General features: G+C 42.5%; 1 protein-coding gene across 1 annotated transcript in view; it reads right to left on the reverse strand.

Moving 5' to 3' along the window:
- Positions 1-16742, reverse strand: part of LOC141053222 (uncharacterized) — a 653087-nt gene that overhangs the window by 435603 nt on the left and 200742 nt on the right. Inside the window, exons 9-11 of the mRNA XM_073550619.1 lie at positions 7968-8198; positions 5942-6064; positions 3154-3438 (exon numbers count right to left, since the gene is read on the reverse strand). Of these exons, the coding sequence (XP_073406720.1) occupies positions 3154-3438; positions 5942-6064; positions 7968-8198 (639 nt within the window). The remainder of the gene's footprint in view (positions 1-3153; positions 3439-5941; positions 6065-7967; positions 8199-16742) is intronic.

Consider the following 16742-nt stretch of genomic DNA (forward strand, 5'->3'; position numbering starts at 1 on the left):
CTATGAGGCTGTGCACGTGTCTATTGTTTTCCTCGGAGTATGTCCGAAAAAAAAATTGCAGCACGAATCGCACTCATGCAAGTCAATGGGTCCGTCAAAAATAAAAAATCAGACTGCACTCCCGATTTTCACAGCCTGACACAATGGACAAAATGGAGACTTTTTTTTCCATCTTCTACACATCTGAGATAATCGGATCATAATTTGATCAAAGTGTGATTAGAGAAACTGTCCCTATTCTCTCGGATGAGAGAAAATATGGTTGTGTGACACTAGCCTTATTGGCATGAATTCCTACAAATCAGAAACAAACACCACAGCAATTTCCTATAGACCTTATACCAATCTCGTAGCATGTACCCCTATTTTGCCTAATGACATTATTATCCATGTTTTATCCTCCAGGGGGGTCAGTGTTCCCATTATGAAGGCTGTCCTACCATATTACATATTATATTATTAAATAGGAGTGCATGAGTGATTTTTTTTTTTTTTTTACTTTTCCGAGAACGCTCTTTTTTTTTTCCTTTTTAAATGTTTATTCTGAGCAGGGAGACGAGCTGCCTTTTAAAAAAAAAAAATGAGTAGACAGGTAGCACAGAGAGTAACATTTCACGGAAACCACTTATAAATACAATTCCCTTCTCTAACTTTTAGCAGCCCAGAGTTGAAGCCAGAGATTCTGGGCAGTGACACACAAATAGGAACTGAGTGAATCACCTTTTGCCTCCATCCACTTTACCGCTATCCCCTGAGCATATGCCTGCAGCTTAAACAGAACTTTATAAATCCACAGCTTGAGCACCAGGTGAACCCTGACTAAATACAATCCCTGTGCAAACCGGCTGCCACCAGCAGAAGCCTCTGCTCTTTTCTATGCAACAAAACAATCTATGCCAATAATAAAGACTCATTAATATAAATGGAGGCGAACATAAGCAAGCATCGCTCCCTACAGCAGCAGCCTGTGAAGCCTATGGCCCGATTCATCATTGCCTTTGCATCTGTTTTTTTGTCTAGTTCTGTGTTCTAGTTTAAGTCCTCCACCACCTATGTATTTTTTAGTTTGCCAGTATTTTAGCACATTTTTTATGTAGTTTTGCAAAATGTGCAACTTTTGGTGCTTAAAAACAATAGTTCAAGGCAATCTTTTACTTTGTGCCAAATTCGTGAAATGTGTGTGCCATTTTGCACAATTCGGTGTCTAAAACGGCAACTAATACCACAAGACAAAAAGGAAAGCGACAAAGAAAGTAATGAATTGGGGCTAAGAATGAAGAACCATCTCACGCATGCACTTTGGTTCCACTGTATGCCCAGGGCCGGCCCGAGAGATTACGGCGCCCTAGGTGAAACTATTTTGTTGTGCCCCTACTATTCTTGGCAGTAGTAGATGAAAACTTGGGATATAAATTTAGGAGCAAAATAAACCACAAAAATGATTAATTAACTCTCTCCTAACGCTTTAATCTTCTGAGAAGTTGTATAGGACAAATATATACAAAGTAATCAATAACACAAAACAAAAACACTAAGTCACCGAGATTAATTTGTTTCGCAACTTCAGATTCTATCGAAATTGTTGCCAAACCAACCAACCTCTCTTGCGTCATATTTGCCCTTAAATATGTACACTTTTCTTTCCATCCCTAAAACTTTTTGCCTTTTGAAAAGATTTTTTATAATTTTTTCTATTTTTTTCTCTGGCGCCCCCTTTGGGTCGGCGCCCTAGGCGGCCGCCTAGTTCGCCTATACGTTCGGGCCGGCCCTGTGTATGCCTTTGAGGTCACATAAGCAGACGACAGGGGAAAAAAATTATAAATCTTATGGTATATTATGCACAGATATATACATGTTTCACATAGTCTTTTTTTTCTGCTGACTGATTGTCAGGAAAAAGAAAAAAAACCATGGAGACACATCCTACTTTGATCAGTACTGAGGATCGATCTCGCCAATGCAAGCCAATGGCCCCATGAAAAAAAATGAATAAGAGGTCATCTGCTGTCCATACTTTTTTCTTTTCGTTTTTCGATAAAAAAAACATGAACCATTTTTTTATGTAAGAGAAAAAAAAAGTGGGAAATCAGCTTAGAAGTTGTTGGTCCTTCAGGTACTCTATGCTACTTTTTCAACTTTTGGTGAGTATGGTGCAAAAATGGAATACAGCTCAGTGTGAGAATTTTTCAAAATATATATATTTTTTTTAACATATTTTAAATTTTTAGAAGGCGGAACTGTCGACTTAATGTCAGCACTCCAGCCAATGCCAGACCCCGGAACCAGTGGCGACACACACACAAAACATTTGGACCTGGGTGGGGTGAATACAGCGGGGTTAGTTGCTGTAGACAGCAGCTGGGGATTAACTTTCAATGAAATGGAACAACCCCTTTAACCAGTTTACAGAGGTTTTATGGCAAAACTGCTTGAAATGTGACAAACTTTTTACTCTTTTTTTTACTCTTGACTGTGCAAAAACTTTGCAACTTTTAACCATCTTACGCCAGGCCCAACCAATTATGCCAACTTCTTTAAAAGTAAGTGGAGCTTAGCGGAGATGGGGATGTTGTCATGTGTATCCGAAAAATTCATAATAATTTGGCAGATCTTACTTCAGGACCTCTTTCAATTAGACTGGTGTGCAAAATGCCAGACCTGATGAATCTGAGTTTTCATTTCATGTTTCATTCAATGCCACATAATAAAAGGTATTCACTTAATTGCACTTCTCTTTTCAACATCACAAAACAAGACTTTTCATATTTGTTATTGCCACTAGTTGGAGATATAAAGTTATTTTTCCATCAGGGTCCTGTATCGGTGCTCCGTTTGGCCATAGTGGAGACCTCCTAAACTATTGAATCCCATTTTTGCTAACTTTTTTTGGAAACCTCTATCTACTACTCCTACTCTGGAGGACGCAGTGTGACCATGCCACATCACTCCTTTATGCTGCAGCACATGCTTGCAGCCGCCGGATGTTGACCCCCAATGAGAACATCTGATTGCCAGGGGTTTCTAATGCTGGACCATACTAGTGATCCCCAGCAGGCCTCCAGCTAGATGACAAGCATAAAAGCAGCTTCCATTTCTACACATGTATTCAACAGATCAGCCACTACAGGCTTAATGATACTTTTTCATGCATACCTGGTCTTTCAGCATACAAAAGTCCCTGGAATCCTTCAGTTCGGCCTCCAGTAGGGCTACAGACTGCTCCAAGCGGACAATTTCGGCTCTGTGCTTCTGCTGGCCTGCCAGGATTTCCTGATGGAGGGAGTGCAAGGTGATTTCTAGCTCCTCGGTTTCTTGTGCATACTTCGTCTGCTGGTCTCGTGCTTTTCCAGCTTCAGCGTTCTGCCGGTCAATAATTTGCTGACCCTCCTCTACCTTTGCTGTCTTTTCACAGACTTGTCTTTTTAGGTCTTCTATCTCCTATATAGCGCACAAAAGGCATAATCAGTCAGTCAGGTAAAACGCTTCTGACATGTAAATTATTACATTAAGAGCATTTTGCAGGCTCATTCTTATTAGAGCATTCATCACTACAGCGGCTCAGTGGTCATTAGTGGAGTCCTGTGCTTTGCTTCTGACCTTCAGCCCCCATTTATGTGGATGGCTCATTAATTTTAATCGGCATAGTTATGCATAAATTAAAGGGAAGAAGTCAGCTTAGGAGTCAAGTGGGCGGTCCTACTCAGTGAATGATATCCTCTCTGTATACGTGTGTATGCAGGCTGCGGTCAGTCACTGATTACAAACACCCCCTTGACTCATAATAATCAGGGATTTTCATGCAACTTTTTTAACAAACTTATAGATATATATTAAATCTGCTCAGATTATCCTGCGTTATACATGCTGCATTTCCAAGCTGACATATTCCTGTATTTTTCAGATATGTACAACACTGTATAGAGGACCATGTGCACTGGGTCCTTCCAATGGCAAACCTAAAGCAAACTGTTCACCAGATTTCAGAATATATTCAGGTCTTTTCCATGTCAGTATTGCTGCAAAACTCAGATATATAAGAGGTTTTCCAGCTTCAGAAAACCACATCTGTTCCCAGGCACAGTTTGCTGTAAAAAACAAACAAACAGTGCTTTACTCACACTTCCCAGGTCCCGCACTGAGTCCCTAACACTGGACCAATTATCTGTTATTGTCTGAAATGCTGACATCATCCCAGCTTTGCAGCAGCCAATGACTGAGCGACACCTGGCATCTACACAGGCATCGGCACTGAGCTCATAGCTTGGCTACAGCTCTGTTGATGTGACATCAGCACTGAAGACAATAGCATACACCAGGGGAGCAAAGGCAGAGACACAGCAGTGGACCTGGGAAGGTTTTCAGACTGCTCCTGGGAACAGAAAAATCCTTTAAAATGAGAATTGTATCTGACTGATGGCTGTAGCTTGTACTGAGCAGAGGGAGACCACAGCAGCAACAGGGAGGAGAACGTTGAGGAGCTCTCAGTCAGGCTAAGTTGGCTGAGATTGAGCTAGACTTTCATAAAGAATTATACAGACATTCACACTAGGCTTTTTTAGCTTTTTTATGTGTTTTTTTAATGCTAATTTTCAGCTGCTTTTTACAGTACCAGTTATGTCTATGACATTTCAGAAATCTCATGCACACACATTGTTTTTTTGTCATCGGGATTTTGAGCTTTGCATAGTTTTTTTAGACATAGAGCATGTCACTTCTTTCAGCGTTTTTTCTGCATTTTTCACCCGTTGAATTGAATTTAAAAAAAAACGCATGGAAAACACAGCAAAACTGCAACAAAAGCAGCAAAACCTGTGTTTTTGACACAGCTTCCTACTTACCAAGCAAAAAAATACAGCAAAAACGCCCAGTGTGAACTTAGCCTTACACATGTGAATTTTGCTGTGGAAAGACCACGGGATCTGCGGCAGAAACAAAAAACTTCATCTGTTAGGCCTGGATCACACTACCGTGTGTGATGCGAGAAACTCGCACGAGTCTCTCGCATCAACATCAGGCATTGCCGCCGGCACTCAGGACCGGAGCTGCGGCTGCATGTATTTCTATGCAGTCACAGCTCCGGTCTTGCGTGCCGGACACAGTGCCAGGTGTTGATGCGAGAGACTCGTGCAGTAGTGTGATCCAGGCCTTAGTCTGATGGTCAACAGTTCCTGCACTGTAAAGTTTGAGAAGTTGTATTGGTCTAAGGAAGGTTCACTAGTTTAGACTGAGCCCTTTAGTTGTGGAAAAAGTGAAATTTACTGAAAATTGTAGAATTCAAGAAAAAGCTGCAAGATGAAGATAAAAAGAAGTAATAAATTAAAATTCAGAAAAGAATAGCTTGAGGGGTAAGAAATGTTCCACAGATAAACAGATCTTATTATTCAGTACTTATACCCATATACCAGAAGAGGAGTAGGAAGTGTATATACCTAGGACCTGAAATTCATCAAAATTTTCTCACCGGTCTTGGGGGCTTGTGGTGTAGTCACACACCTTTTAATGAATCAGGGGCATCAGACAAGTGGCGTAGAGCTTCATGCGCCACTCCAGAAATGTTATTCCAGTCATCGCCTGGAGAAAGATTTCTGGAGTAAGGAATATCACAGCTTGAATTACACATAGTGCAGCCCCACAACTTTGTTTGGTCCACTGTGGCAGGGCTGGAAAAAACTGGCATGCAATTATCAAGATTTTTGGGCAACTATGAATTTGGAGAAATTACTTTGATGAATCGGGACTATAGACTTGTAATAGTCACATGTGGCTGTGAAGCTATGTAGTATCTTACTAGTCTCCATAACAGCTAGAAATCAAGGTTATGCAGTAAGCAGCTCCGAAAAGATGTTTTTTTTTTCTTTTCCAGCAGTGAAAAAATACCGTATTTAGTTTTCAGCTCACTGTGGCTACCATGTACCTATCTCTACAGAAATATAATGCTCACTTTTTGGCACTGCTGCAGTTGTAATGACAGTGCTACATACTCCTCGTTTGAGTGGCTGTGAGTTGACTTGCACTCCTCTAATTTAAAAGAAATTTTATTTACGTCATTCTGGCTTTTCAGACTCTGAAACAAAAAAGAGAATTAAGAAAACTTGACTTGGCTTAGCATAGCATACTAAAGTAATACATACGAAGAAAAGTGCAAAAAATGTTCTACAAGAGTTACATGTTCAGACAGCCCAATCATACCATACAGCATGTGACTTCCTATACAATATAGGTTAGTTTGGATAAATTTGGAAACTGCAAAAAAAAAATATTGTTTAACATAATAGTTATATTTTTATTGGATTATTTTTCTTATCTAAGCTTTAAATGAGAAATAACAACAAACTCTAATAAGGGCATTCGTATGTAAGACGTTGTGAATCACAACTTGTGACAAACCTAAAGGAATTTTCAGCTACAATGAAACTGATGTCTTACAATTAGGACATGTCGTCAATATCAGATCGGTGGGGGTCCAACACCTGACACTTGTATGGTATAGCATGTAATCCAACCTGAAAATCCCTTCTAGAGGGATCCAGGCATAAATCTATTTTGTATAGGTCTACCATGCACCAACAAAGAAATATTTTCACAATATTGGAGAAGTAAACTGAACTTGGTTTTATTTGGAACGACAGCCTCTTTTGATAACCCCACTTGTTTCTTGGTGCATTGAAGACCTCTAGTAAAAAAGACCCTGGTCTTTAATTTTTAGAAAATGAATATGTTACTCTCATGGATAGACACAATAGATTTGAGCAATCCAAACATCAGTTACGTATAAATAGAGTGCATCTTGTAACATCCTGAAAACACAAAAAAAGGGACTGAGAGGGAGTCATGTTCCTGGTTGGTCCTGAGATGAATACAAGATATTATTCAAAAGTTAAAGGCCAAGGCACATTCAGGCAAAGTGCAAAGGATTCGGGCAAGTACAGAATGGCTAAATGAGAATTAATCAAAACTAATCCTATGAAAGGTAAAGCACAACCTTAAAGTCATTGTCTTGCCTTAGGCTACAAGTCTGCAGTAACTCAATGCCACTGCAGACTTGCGAATCCTCACATCCCGTGCACTGCACACTGTGAGGATTTTCAAGTGCCGAGAGTAGGCGGTCATGTGACTGCAAGTTTGCATGCTTACAGCCATATTCCGACTATACTGCGTCTGGCCTCGCTCAGTACACTTGCATAAAGCGACACCGTGCCCATCTAGTTGGCACGTGACTGCATTTATGCAAATCACATACATGCGGTCACGCACCAACCGGTGGCACCAAAGAATCCTCACGATACGCACGTGATGTAAGGATTCAAAAGTCTGCAGACTGCATAGAGTGACTGATGATTTGTAGACTACGGCCGGACAGCTCTGTTAATGGTCACAAAAGAAATAACAAAAAACACACATGACAGGGGAGAGGGTGGGTTTGTAGGTCCTTGGGTGCTTTGATGTCAAGTTCAATATCAACACAATATTCTCAGTGAGTGTCTGGTAGTTCAGTAGGCGGATCACCTCTTAGTTCATATTCAAAATGTTTAACTTTTGACCCACTTGGATTCTCTCACTGGAATTACTAAAAAGGGGCCAAGGGATGAGTTATAGGAACCCTCTATAATAAATCCATGCTAGAAAAAAGTAGTCCTTTCCTTGTAGTAGCATACAGCACACAGCCTATTTGCACGTTCTGCACTGTACAGGGAGTGTAAGCGACTACAAACATAGAAATTGAAATTCCGCATCAGCACATTAGAAGTTATGTACAAAATACTCCAGTTTAGGAGGGTTATTGAAGGTGAAAGGGTCTCTATGAATTGTTATTGTTACTTGCAAACAAGTATGTTGCCTCGGCAGCTTCAAAAACTAAAATATATTAGCATCTCATTCCATTTTAAAAAAGAAAAGAGAAAAGGCTATGAAAACCATAGTAACAATGATAATAAGAACATTTTGATACATGTAACAAAGTTCTGTACCTCCTTTTGTAGTAAATCAATCTTTTCTTTCAACGCTTCCACCTGCTGCTCATACTGCTGGCACTGCTCTTTGTTCAATTTAACATCGTCCTTAGAGGAATGCAGCTCTCCAGTTAACTGGTCAATCAGGTGTTCAAAGGCCTCTACCTGGTCACTCTTTTCCTTATACTGACGTTGAAGAATCAATACTTCAGCTTCGAGACTCTGAATTGTTTCCTTTTTGCTCACATTCTAACAAAAGTTGGAGAAAAAAAAGACCAACACAAAATACCGTAACTGAAATTTCTACTCCAACATCCCATTCCTTATATACAACACTACAGTCTCTAATAAGTGCGGTAATAATTGTAATTGCTTAATTAGAACAATTTGATAAGGTAGATAGTTAAAAGTCCAAGATCAGAATGGCTCATGTATGAAAAATTAAACGTGGTTTATGCCATTTATGTAATTAGTTTTAAAACAGTTTTTGATCATTGATAATGTTTTAGACCATTTGTAATGAGATGGAAAAGTGAGAAGACACACAGTTAAAGCCTAAGAGAGTGTCTGCAAGCGAACACTGCCACTGCTGGTCAATGATGATAGAAAAAGAAAGCAGAGAGAATTACATATGAAGGAAGTGAATGTTCCATGGGGGGAAGAGATTGGAGGAGACACCAGGTTAGGTGACAGAGCTATCGCATTTAGGAATTATAAAAGGCCTAGGAGAGCAGAGAAGAGGAGTAGGTTCCTGAACCTGTAGAAGAACAGACTTGTGGTGCGGCGAGGTTGAATTATAGCCGCCATTACGAGTGACCAGACCTGAAAGCAGAACCGAATGACCAGGCCCGAAAGAACTGAGTGACCAGACCTAAAAGCAGAAGCAAGTGACCAGACCCAGAAGTAGAACCAAGTGACTAGACTCGAAAAAAGGCTCGAGTGACCAAAACTGAGAGAAGAACCAAGATACTGAAATTGGAGCTAAGTGAACAGAGCCAGAAACAAGCGAGCGGGAAGAGAGCCACGAGAAGCAAGCGAACCATGTTAAAGGGACATTCGTGAGATCGGCAATGTGAGGTGCAGAACACATGGGACAGGGATCGCGCTTCAGGGGTCAGAGACAGCCAGCGCAATGTGTTCTAGAAGTGATTCAACAAGAGGAGACTTGCGGCCTAATGATGAAGTAGCATAAACTCCAGTTAGGGCCTGGATAACGTGCATCAATACAGCCAGAGTAGTGATGAGCGAGTGTACTCGTTACTCGAGATTTCCTGAGCATGCTCGGGTGATCTCCGAGTATTTGGATGTGCTCGTGATTTAGTTTCTGTTGCTGTAGCTGCATGATTTGCGGCTGCTAGAAAGCCTGAATACATGTGGGGATTGCCTGTTTGTTAGGAAATCCCCACATGTATTCAGGCTGTCTAGGAGCCACAAATCATGCAGCTGCGGCGACAGAAACTCAATCTCCGAGCACATTCGAAATACTTAGAGATCACCCGAGCATGCTCAGGAAATCTCGAGTAACGAGTATACTCGCTCATCACGACACCAGAGTGATAGGATGACAGTGATGGGTACACCACTGACTGTGATGCACCATATGACAGAGTACTAGAATAGAGACAGTTGTATCTATTGTAAATGTTTAGTGCCTTGTATGATAGGGTTTAATATTGTTATATCTGTTACCGCTGCTTCAATCCAAAGAAACCACTGACGTTTAAATTGTTAAAAACAAAAAAAAAAACATTTTACTGCACTCTAATAATCAGATAACCTTGTTTGATTTTTCTTCCTAATCATTCAAATTGCTGTGTATGGGCCCCGTCACACATAGCGACTCACCAGCGATCCCGACAACGATATCAACTTGTCAGGATCGCTGGTGAGTCGCTACATGATCGCTGGTGATCTGCCACACAGACAGCTTCACCAGCGATCAGCACCAGCGACGCCGAGCGTCAGGGGGGCCAGTCGCTGATAGGTGTCGCACACAGCGATCTCGCGGGTGAGATCGCTATGTGTGACGGGGCCCTTAGAGTAATAAATAATCTTTGGTTAAGATACTGCTGTGTCCTTATCTTCTGCACTGTTGCATCCCAAGCTCATGTAAAGAGGTGGAAGCATTGCCCACATTGCCCCTGGAAGATATGTATAGTAATGGTGTTTGAAAAGCTTAACGTTGAATATTGTTAATAAAGAAGTAGTGGTCTTCCCAATTGCAGATGGGTGAAAGGGACAGTTAGAGTTAAAGGTTGGGAGGAGTCCAGAGTTGGAGGGGCTAAAGTGAAGAGACAGCAGAAAGTTTCCTGCCAGGACATTATATAGGGATGACCCTGCATCATTAGCCGACCTTGGGTATCACTAGTTGGCATACCCGCTTTCAGTGAGTAGTGTGTGTCCTGTGGCAAGAGAGAGACGACCGAGCAGATAGTAAGATCCTACAGATAAGTGAGTCACAGTCCAGAGTCCTTACAGAGTGAGAAGAAAGTAAGAAGTATTGGGGCCTGGGGCAGGAAGCCTAGCGTGACGGTACAGCAGTCTGTCAGCCAGGTAATGGAACGGAGAAAGAAAGAGTAATAAGCGAGACGAAGAGGAAATGCCGCGTGTGGTGGTCCAGAGGCGTCAATAAAGCGGAAAGATAAATAGCAGCCATACTGGCATAGAAAACGCCTCTAAGGGAAGAAAGAAGCGGACGCATGGGTGGAAGTATAGGGGATAGGAGTCTTTCTTGCTGGACTGTAGTGACATTATTGGGGATGAGGAAGCTCCCAGGATAGTGTGCAGGGATGTGATGAGGCAGAAGAAAGCTAAATGAAGTGGAAAGCGAAAGTGACTCCAGGAAAAGGAGGAAGAAGTGTGGGATAATGTACCAAGTCACAACAGAAATATCCATGAAGATGAATGCTCACTATCTGCTGTACATAGTTCCTCAAAGTTAATGTTTAGGAAAATTACATTTATTTGTGACCTTGGCCTTTCTCATTGAACTTTGCAACACCTGGTCCTGGCCAGCCAAAAACAACGTCACCATGCTCTCTGTAAGGGCGCATTGCCATCACAGCTATAGTCCATACATCCAGCCAGGACCCCCATTTTCATGTAGCATGCCAGGGTGTGAAGTATGAGTACCTTGCCTATGGCTACCGTTCCCCGCCACGTTACACATTTCTTGATATTCTTTAGCTGTTAAAACTGCAAATCTTTGCAAAAGATGGCTGTCATTTTATTGGAAGCTCTAAATTATTCAATAATTGGCAAATAAAGGCACATTATCTGGTCTTACATGTTCAACATTCACAGTCAGAGTACAGGCCACCATCTTGACCAGCAGCGGGACTCCTGACCCAAATTCAACAATCTCAAATGTTCTTATGAGGCTGCTGAGTTCAGATATGGAGACTAGTGGCTGGTTTAGACACTGCAGTCCATACACAAACCAAGAAACTTGTAGTTCCTAAGGCCAATCAATGGTCTCAACAAGAAGTCCCAACTTCAAAGTTGTAGCATCCATTTATCCACAGTGACTCTCGATTGAAATGAAACAAATTTTTAAAAGGAATCTGTCACTAGGTTTGCCACCTAATCTGAAAGCAGCATGATGTAGGAGCAGAGACCCTAATTCCAGCAGTGTGCTACTTACTGGGCTGCTTGATGTAGTTTTGATATAATCACTGTTGTACCATCAGGAGATTATCACTAGAGATCTGAAAACCCTGCCCCACCATTGATTGGCAGTTTTAGTCCTTTGCACAGTGTACACAGAAAGCTGCCAATCAGTGATGTGGGTGGGGATATACAGAGCTCAGTATTTGAGAACTGCTAGATCTGCAGGAAATATAAACAGAGATTACATCAAAACTGCAGCAAGCAAACGAGTAAGTGATATATCGCTGTAATCATGGTCTCTGCCCCTACATTTTGCTGCTCTCAGATGGGAAAAACAAAAACTTGGAGACAGATTCCATTTAAGGAAGCACCCAGAATATTTTGTATATTAAATGTGCATATATGTACATGATGTGTAGTGTGAGTGTATTAATCTTCTCACCTACTGCTGCTTTATGTGATTTCTAATCAGTGCTTTGTGTGCTAATTTTTCTATACTTGCATTTATTGTTTAAATAAATAAAATAAAAACATTGCGTATGGTCCTCCATAATTTTCATAACTAGCTGAGGGAAAGCCCACAGCTAGGGGCTGATGTTAACCCCTTAACCCCCAAGGGTGGTTTGCACTGTCACTTTATGAGGTAATAACTCTGGACTGCTTCAAAGGATCTAGGCGATTCTGAGACTGTTTTCTCGTGACATATTGTTCTTCACTTTAATGGTAAAAGTTCTTCGATATAACTTGCATTTATTTGTGTAAAAAATGGAAATTCGGCGAAAATTTTGCAATTTTCGAACTTTGAATTTTTATGCCCTTAAAACAGAGAAATATGTCACACAAAATAGTTATTAAATAACATTTCCCACATGTCTACTTTACATCAGCACAATTTTGGAAACAAAATTTATTTATTTTTTGTTAATAATAATAATAATCTTTATTTATATAGCACCAACATATTCCGCAGCGCTTTACAGTTTAACAGTTTCAAAACACAAGTCATAAGTAACAACATTAACAATACAATAATTAAAGCAAAATAAGATGACCTTGGAGTCTTGGAGTCGGGAGTGGGAGGTACGGATTAGTGCAGAGGTTAGTCGAAAGTCGTTTGCAGAGCCCAGCGATCGGCTAAGCCGATAGACAGAAATGAGGGAGGAGATGTAGGGGGGTGCCGCACCGTGGAGAGCTTGGTGGGTGAGAACAAGTACTTTGTTAGAAAGTTATAAGGGTTAAAAGTTGACCAGTGATTTCTCATTTTTACAATCAAATTCACAAACCATTTTTTTAGGGATCACCTCACATTTGAAGTCATTTTTAGGGGTCTATATGGCAGAAAATATCTAAAAGTGAAATCATTCTAAACTGCACCCCTCAAGCTGATCAAAACCACATTCAAGAAGTTTATTAACCCTTCAGGTGTTTCACAGAAGCAGAACCAACGTGGAAGGAAAAAATTAACATTTACGGTATCTTTTTAGTCACAAAAATTATCTTTTAGCAACAATTCTTTTATTTTCCCATGGGTAAAAGGAGAAAGTGGACCCGAAAAGTTGTTGTCCAATTTGTCCGGAGTATGCTGATACCACATATGTGGGGAGGGGGACCACTGTTTGGGCGCATGGTAGGGCTCGGAAGAGAAGGAGCGCCGTTTGACTTTTTCAACCTAAAATTGGCTGGAATTGAGATCGGACGCCATGTCGAGTTTGACGAGCCCCTGATGTGCCTAAACAGTGGAAACCCCCCAAAAGTGACCCCATTTTGGAAACTAAACCCCTTAAGGAATTAATCTAGATGTGTGGTGAGCATGTTGAACCCCAAGTGTTTCACTAAAGTTTATAATACCCGGGCGTAAAAAAAAAAAAATTTCCACAAAAATGATTTTCTAGTCCCCAATTTTTTATTTCCTCAAGTGCAACAGGAGAAATTGAACCCCAAAAGTTGTTGTCCAATTTGTCCGGAGTATGCTGGTACCCCATATGTGGGAGAAAACTACTGTTTTGGCACACGTCGGGGCTCGGAAGGGAAGTAGTGACGTTACGGAATGCAGACTTTGATGGACTATTCTGCGGGCATCATGTTCTATTTGCAGAGCCCCTGATGTGCCTAAACAGTAGAATCTCCCCATAAGTGACACCACGGAGTTGGCACAAGGGGGGCTGAGGAAAAAAGCTAGCAGAAGTGTTGATCGGCAAACTGCGCCACCAATCAACGCTCGGCGGCTGCTAAATGTGCGTAAGGAGGTGGCGTAAAGGGGGGGTGGAGGGGGTAAAAAGAGGGGGAAGGGGGATGGGGGATTGGGGTGGATGAAGAGAGATCGGGCAGGGATCGGGGATCAACACTTACGCTTGTAGTCAGGTGGCGCAAAGGGAGGGGGGAAAGATGGAAAATGGCAGGCACAAATCTCTGATAAGTGAACTGCATCACTTATCAAAGTTTGGCGGCTGTGGAATATGTGTACAGAGTTGGCGCAAGGGGAGCTGAGGAAAAAAAATCAAGCACGAGTGTTGATCGGTGAACTGCGTCACCAATCAACACTTAGCTGCTGATAAATGTGCACACGGAGGCGGCGCAAAGGGGTATGGAGGGAGGTAAAAAGGGTAGGGGGATGGGGGGATTGGGGTGGATGAAGAGAGATTGGGCAGGGATCAAGGATAACACTTACAGTTGTACTCTTCTTTCTTATGTCTTCAGCAGGGATTGTGGTGTTACAGGCAGCTGTGGCACCATAATACCTAGCACAGGAGGAGCTCTGACTGTGTGACCGCTCTGCAGGAATCCTCAGGTAGAGCGAGGACCCCTGCAGAGCAGTCAGACAGGTCACAGGCAGGTGAAAGACAGGTCACAGTGCAGTCACACCGCTGCTGTGACCTGTCATTGGTAGGATCGAATGAGGACATCGATCCCACCAATCACTGCTGGCCATGATGACCATGGCAACTGCGTAGGATGGCTCCGTTCCTAGGCAGGTCACAGGCAGGTAACCAGCAGGGCACAGAGCGGTCACACCGTGACCGCAGCTGTGCCCTGTGATTGGAGCGATCGACGATGACATCGATCGCGCCAATCAGCTCCTGCAGGCCTTACTTGGCCTGTCCTAGGCTCTGGCCTAGGATCAGTGCTATTACAGCACGATCCAGGCCGGTACCGGCAGGGCACAGCGCGGTAATACTGCTGCTGTGCCCTGCAATTGGCGCAATCGAGGCAATCCGGGGGGTTGTTGCCAGGCACCGGCCTAGGGTCGAGTACATCTGTACTCGATCCTAGCCTGGGACCTCATTGTTTCAGCCAATGAGAATTCTGAACAGCCAATCACAGCCTATCACAGTGATCGGGAGGCTGGGAGGGCGGAGACAGACCCCGGGATGCTGAGGCCATCTTCGCTGAGATAAGATGGCATTGGAATTTTAATGCAATCACTGGGACTTAAGTCGTGATGTCGCATCAAATGCCCCATACCCCGTCCATGGGGATTAAGTCCCAGGTCATATGGACGGGATATTACGTCCGATGGCAGAAAGGGGTTAATATTCTGGGAAGGGGCCAATAGCCATAAAGGTTCCAAGCGTATTAATAACAGCTCACAGCTGTTTGCTTAGCCTTTTCTGGTTATTATAGGGGAGACCCACCCAAAAAATTTACATGGTTCCCCCCTAAAATCAAAAACCAGCAGATGTCAGCTGACATTAACAGCCTGAAAAGGGATCATGGATATTGGCCCCCTCGCATACTAGAAACATCAGCTCTAATTCATTAGATGTGGCGCTTACCCTGGTGCAGTGGCAAGTGGAGTAATTGTTTTGGGGTTGATTTTAGCTGTTTTATGTCCACTGACATCAAGCCCAGTGGTTAGTAATGGAGAGGCATCTATAAGACACCCCCATTACTAACCCCATAGTCAAATTTAATAAAGAAACAGAGTAAAGTCCTTTAATTGAAATAAATACTCCTAGACATTCTTTTTTACCCATTTATTCACCCAAAAATGAAAATAAAAAAGCAAATTTATACTCACCTTTTGCAGATAATCCATTACTGCTCATGTCCCATGACGATCGGGATGGTTTGGTGAGCGGTCACATGGGTGATGCCACCACGCCAGCCGGAACACACTAATGTGATGTGCGGTCGCATCACTGTGTTTATTTTAATTAAAGGACTTAACTCTGCAGTGGGAGCCAGATATTTTTTTATATCCATAGCTCCCATTCAGGACATTCATCCACAGGAAGGGAGGAAGGTGGGGTGAGGTGATCCTTCATTGTTAGATTGTTAAAAAAATCTGCGTATTTATCCTAAGGTTTGTAGGTTACTTACAGTCTAAAGCCCCCATTACACACTGCGATATCGCTAGCAATATCGCTGTAAAGTCACCGATTTTGAGACGTAGCAGAGATATTGCTAGCGATATCGCTGCATGTGATACTTACCTCCGACCGGCTCCCCCGCTGCTCATCGCTGATCGCGCGAGAACGTCCTGGACCATTCCTTGTCGGTCACTTCCTGCGGCGCTTCCTGTGGCGCCGACGAGCGACGCGTGGACACGGGTGGGAGGACGTCAGGATCGCCTCGTCTGACAGGTAAGTAGCGACCCCCGACCCCAGCGATGTCGCTGGTGAGATCTGCCTGTGTGGCAGCTCACTAGCTACCACCTAGCGATGCACCAGCGATCCAGACCGCGTCATATCGCTAGTCGGGATCGCTGGTGCATCGCTAGGTGTAACTGTACCCTAATATGAAATAACAGCTCAAATTAGGCCTCTGAGACACTATCAAGAGTAACAGAATGATTGCTTTTAACTTTAACTTATGTATACATAAGATCCAGCCCACGCTGTTACTTACTGTCACTGAATGGAAACATTAATTCCAGAGGCTGAACACCTTACAGGTGAAATTAATGCACTTAAACTGACGAGCAAGCAAATCTCTAAAAAAACACAACAATAAGTTTGACGTAAACAATGCTCCGTGCTGGAAAAAGTCCTCATCCCTTAGAGCGGTGGATTCCGCTCCACGTCCAATGGTCCAGTAGACTTTAGCACAAGGTCAGTTCCTCACAAATGGTATAGATTTCCTGACATTATTTTAATAAATATACAACACATTAGGAAAAAGTAATGTATTCCTCAATGTTCACATAAAAACTCCTATAAAATTGATAAATAAGGCCATGTGCAC

Source organism: Dendrobates tinctorius, unplaced genomic scaffold (assembly GCF_039654945.1).
Source record: "Dendrobates tinctorius isolate UK_male_01 unplaced genomic scaffold, ASM3965494v1 ptg000165l, whole genome shotgun sequence".
Taxonomy (NCBI): Eukaryota; Metazoa; Chordata; class Amphibia; order Anura; family Dendrobatidae; genus Dendrobates; species Dendrobates tinctorius.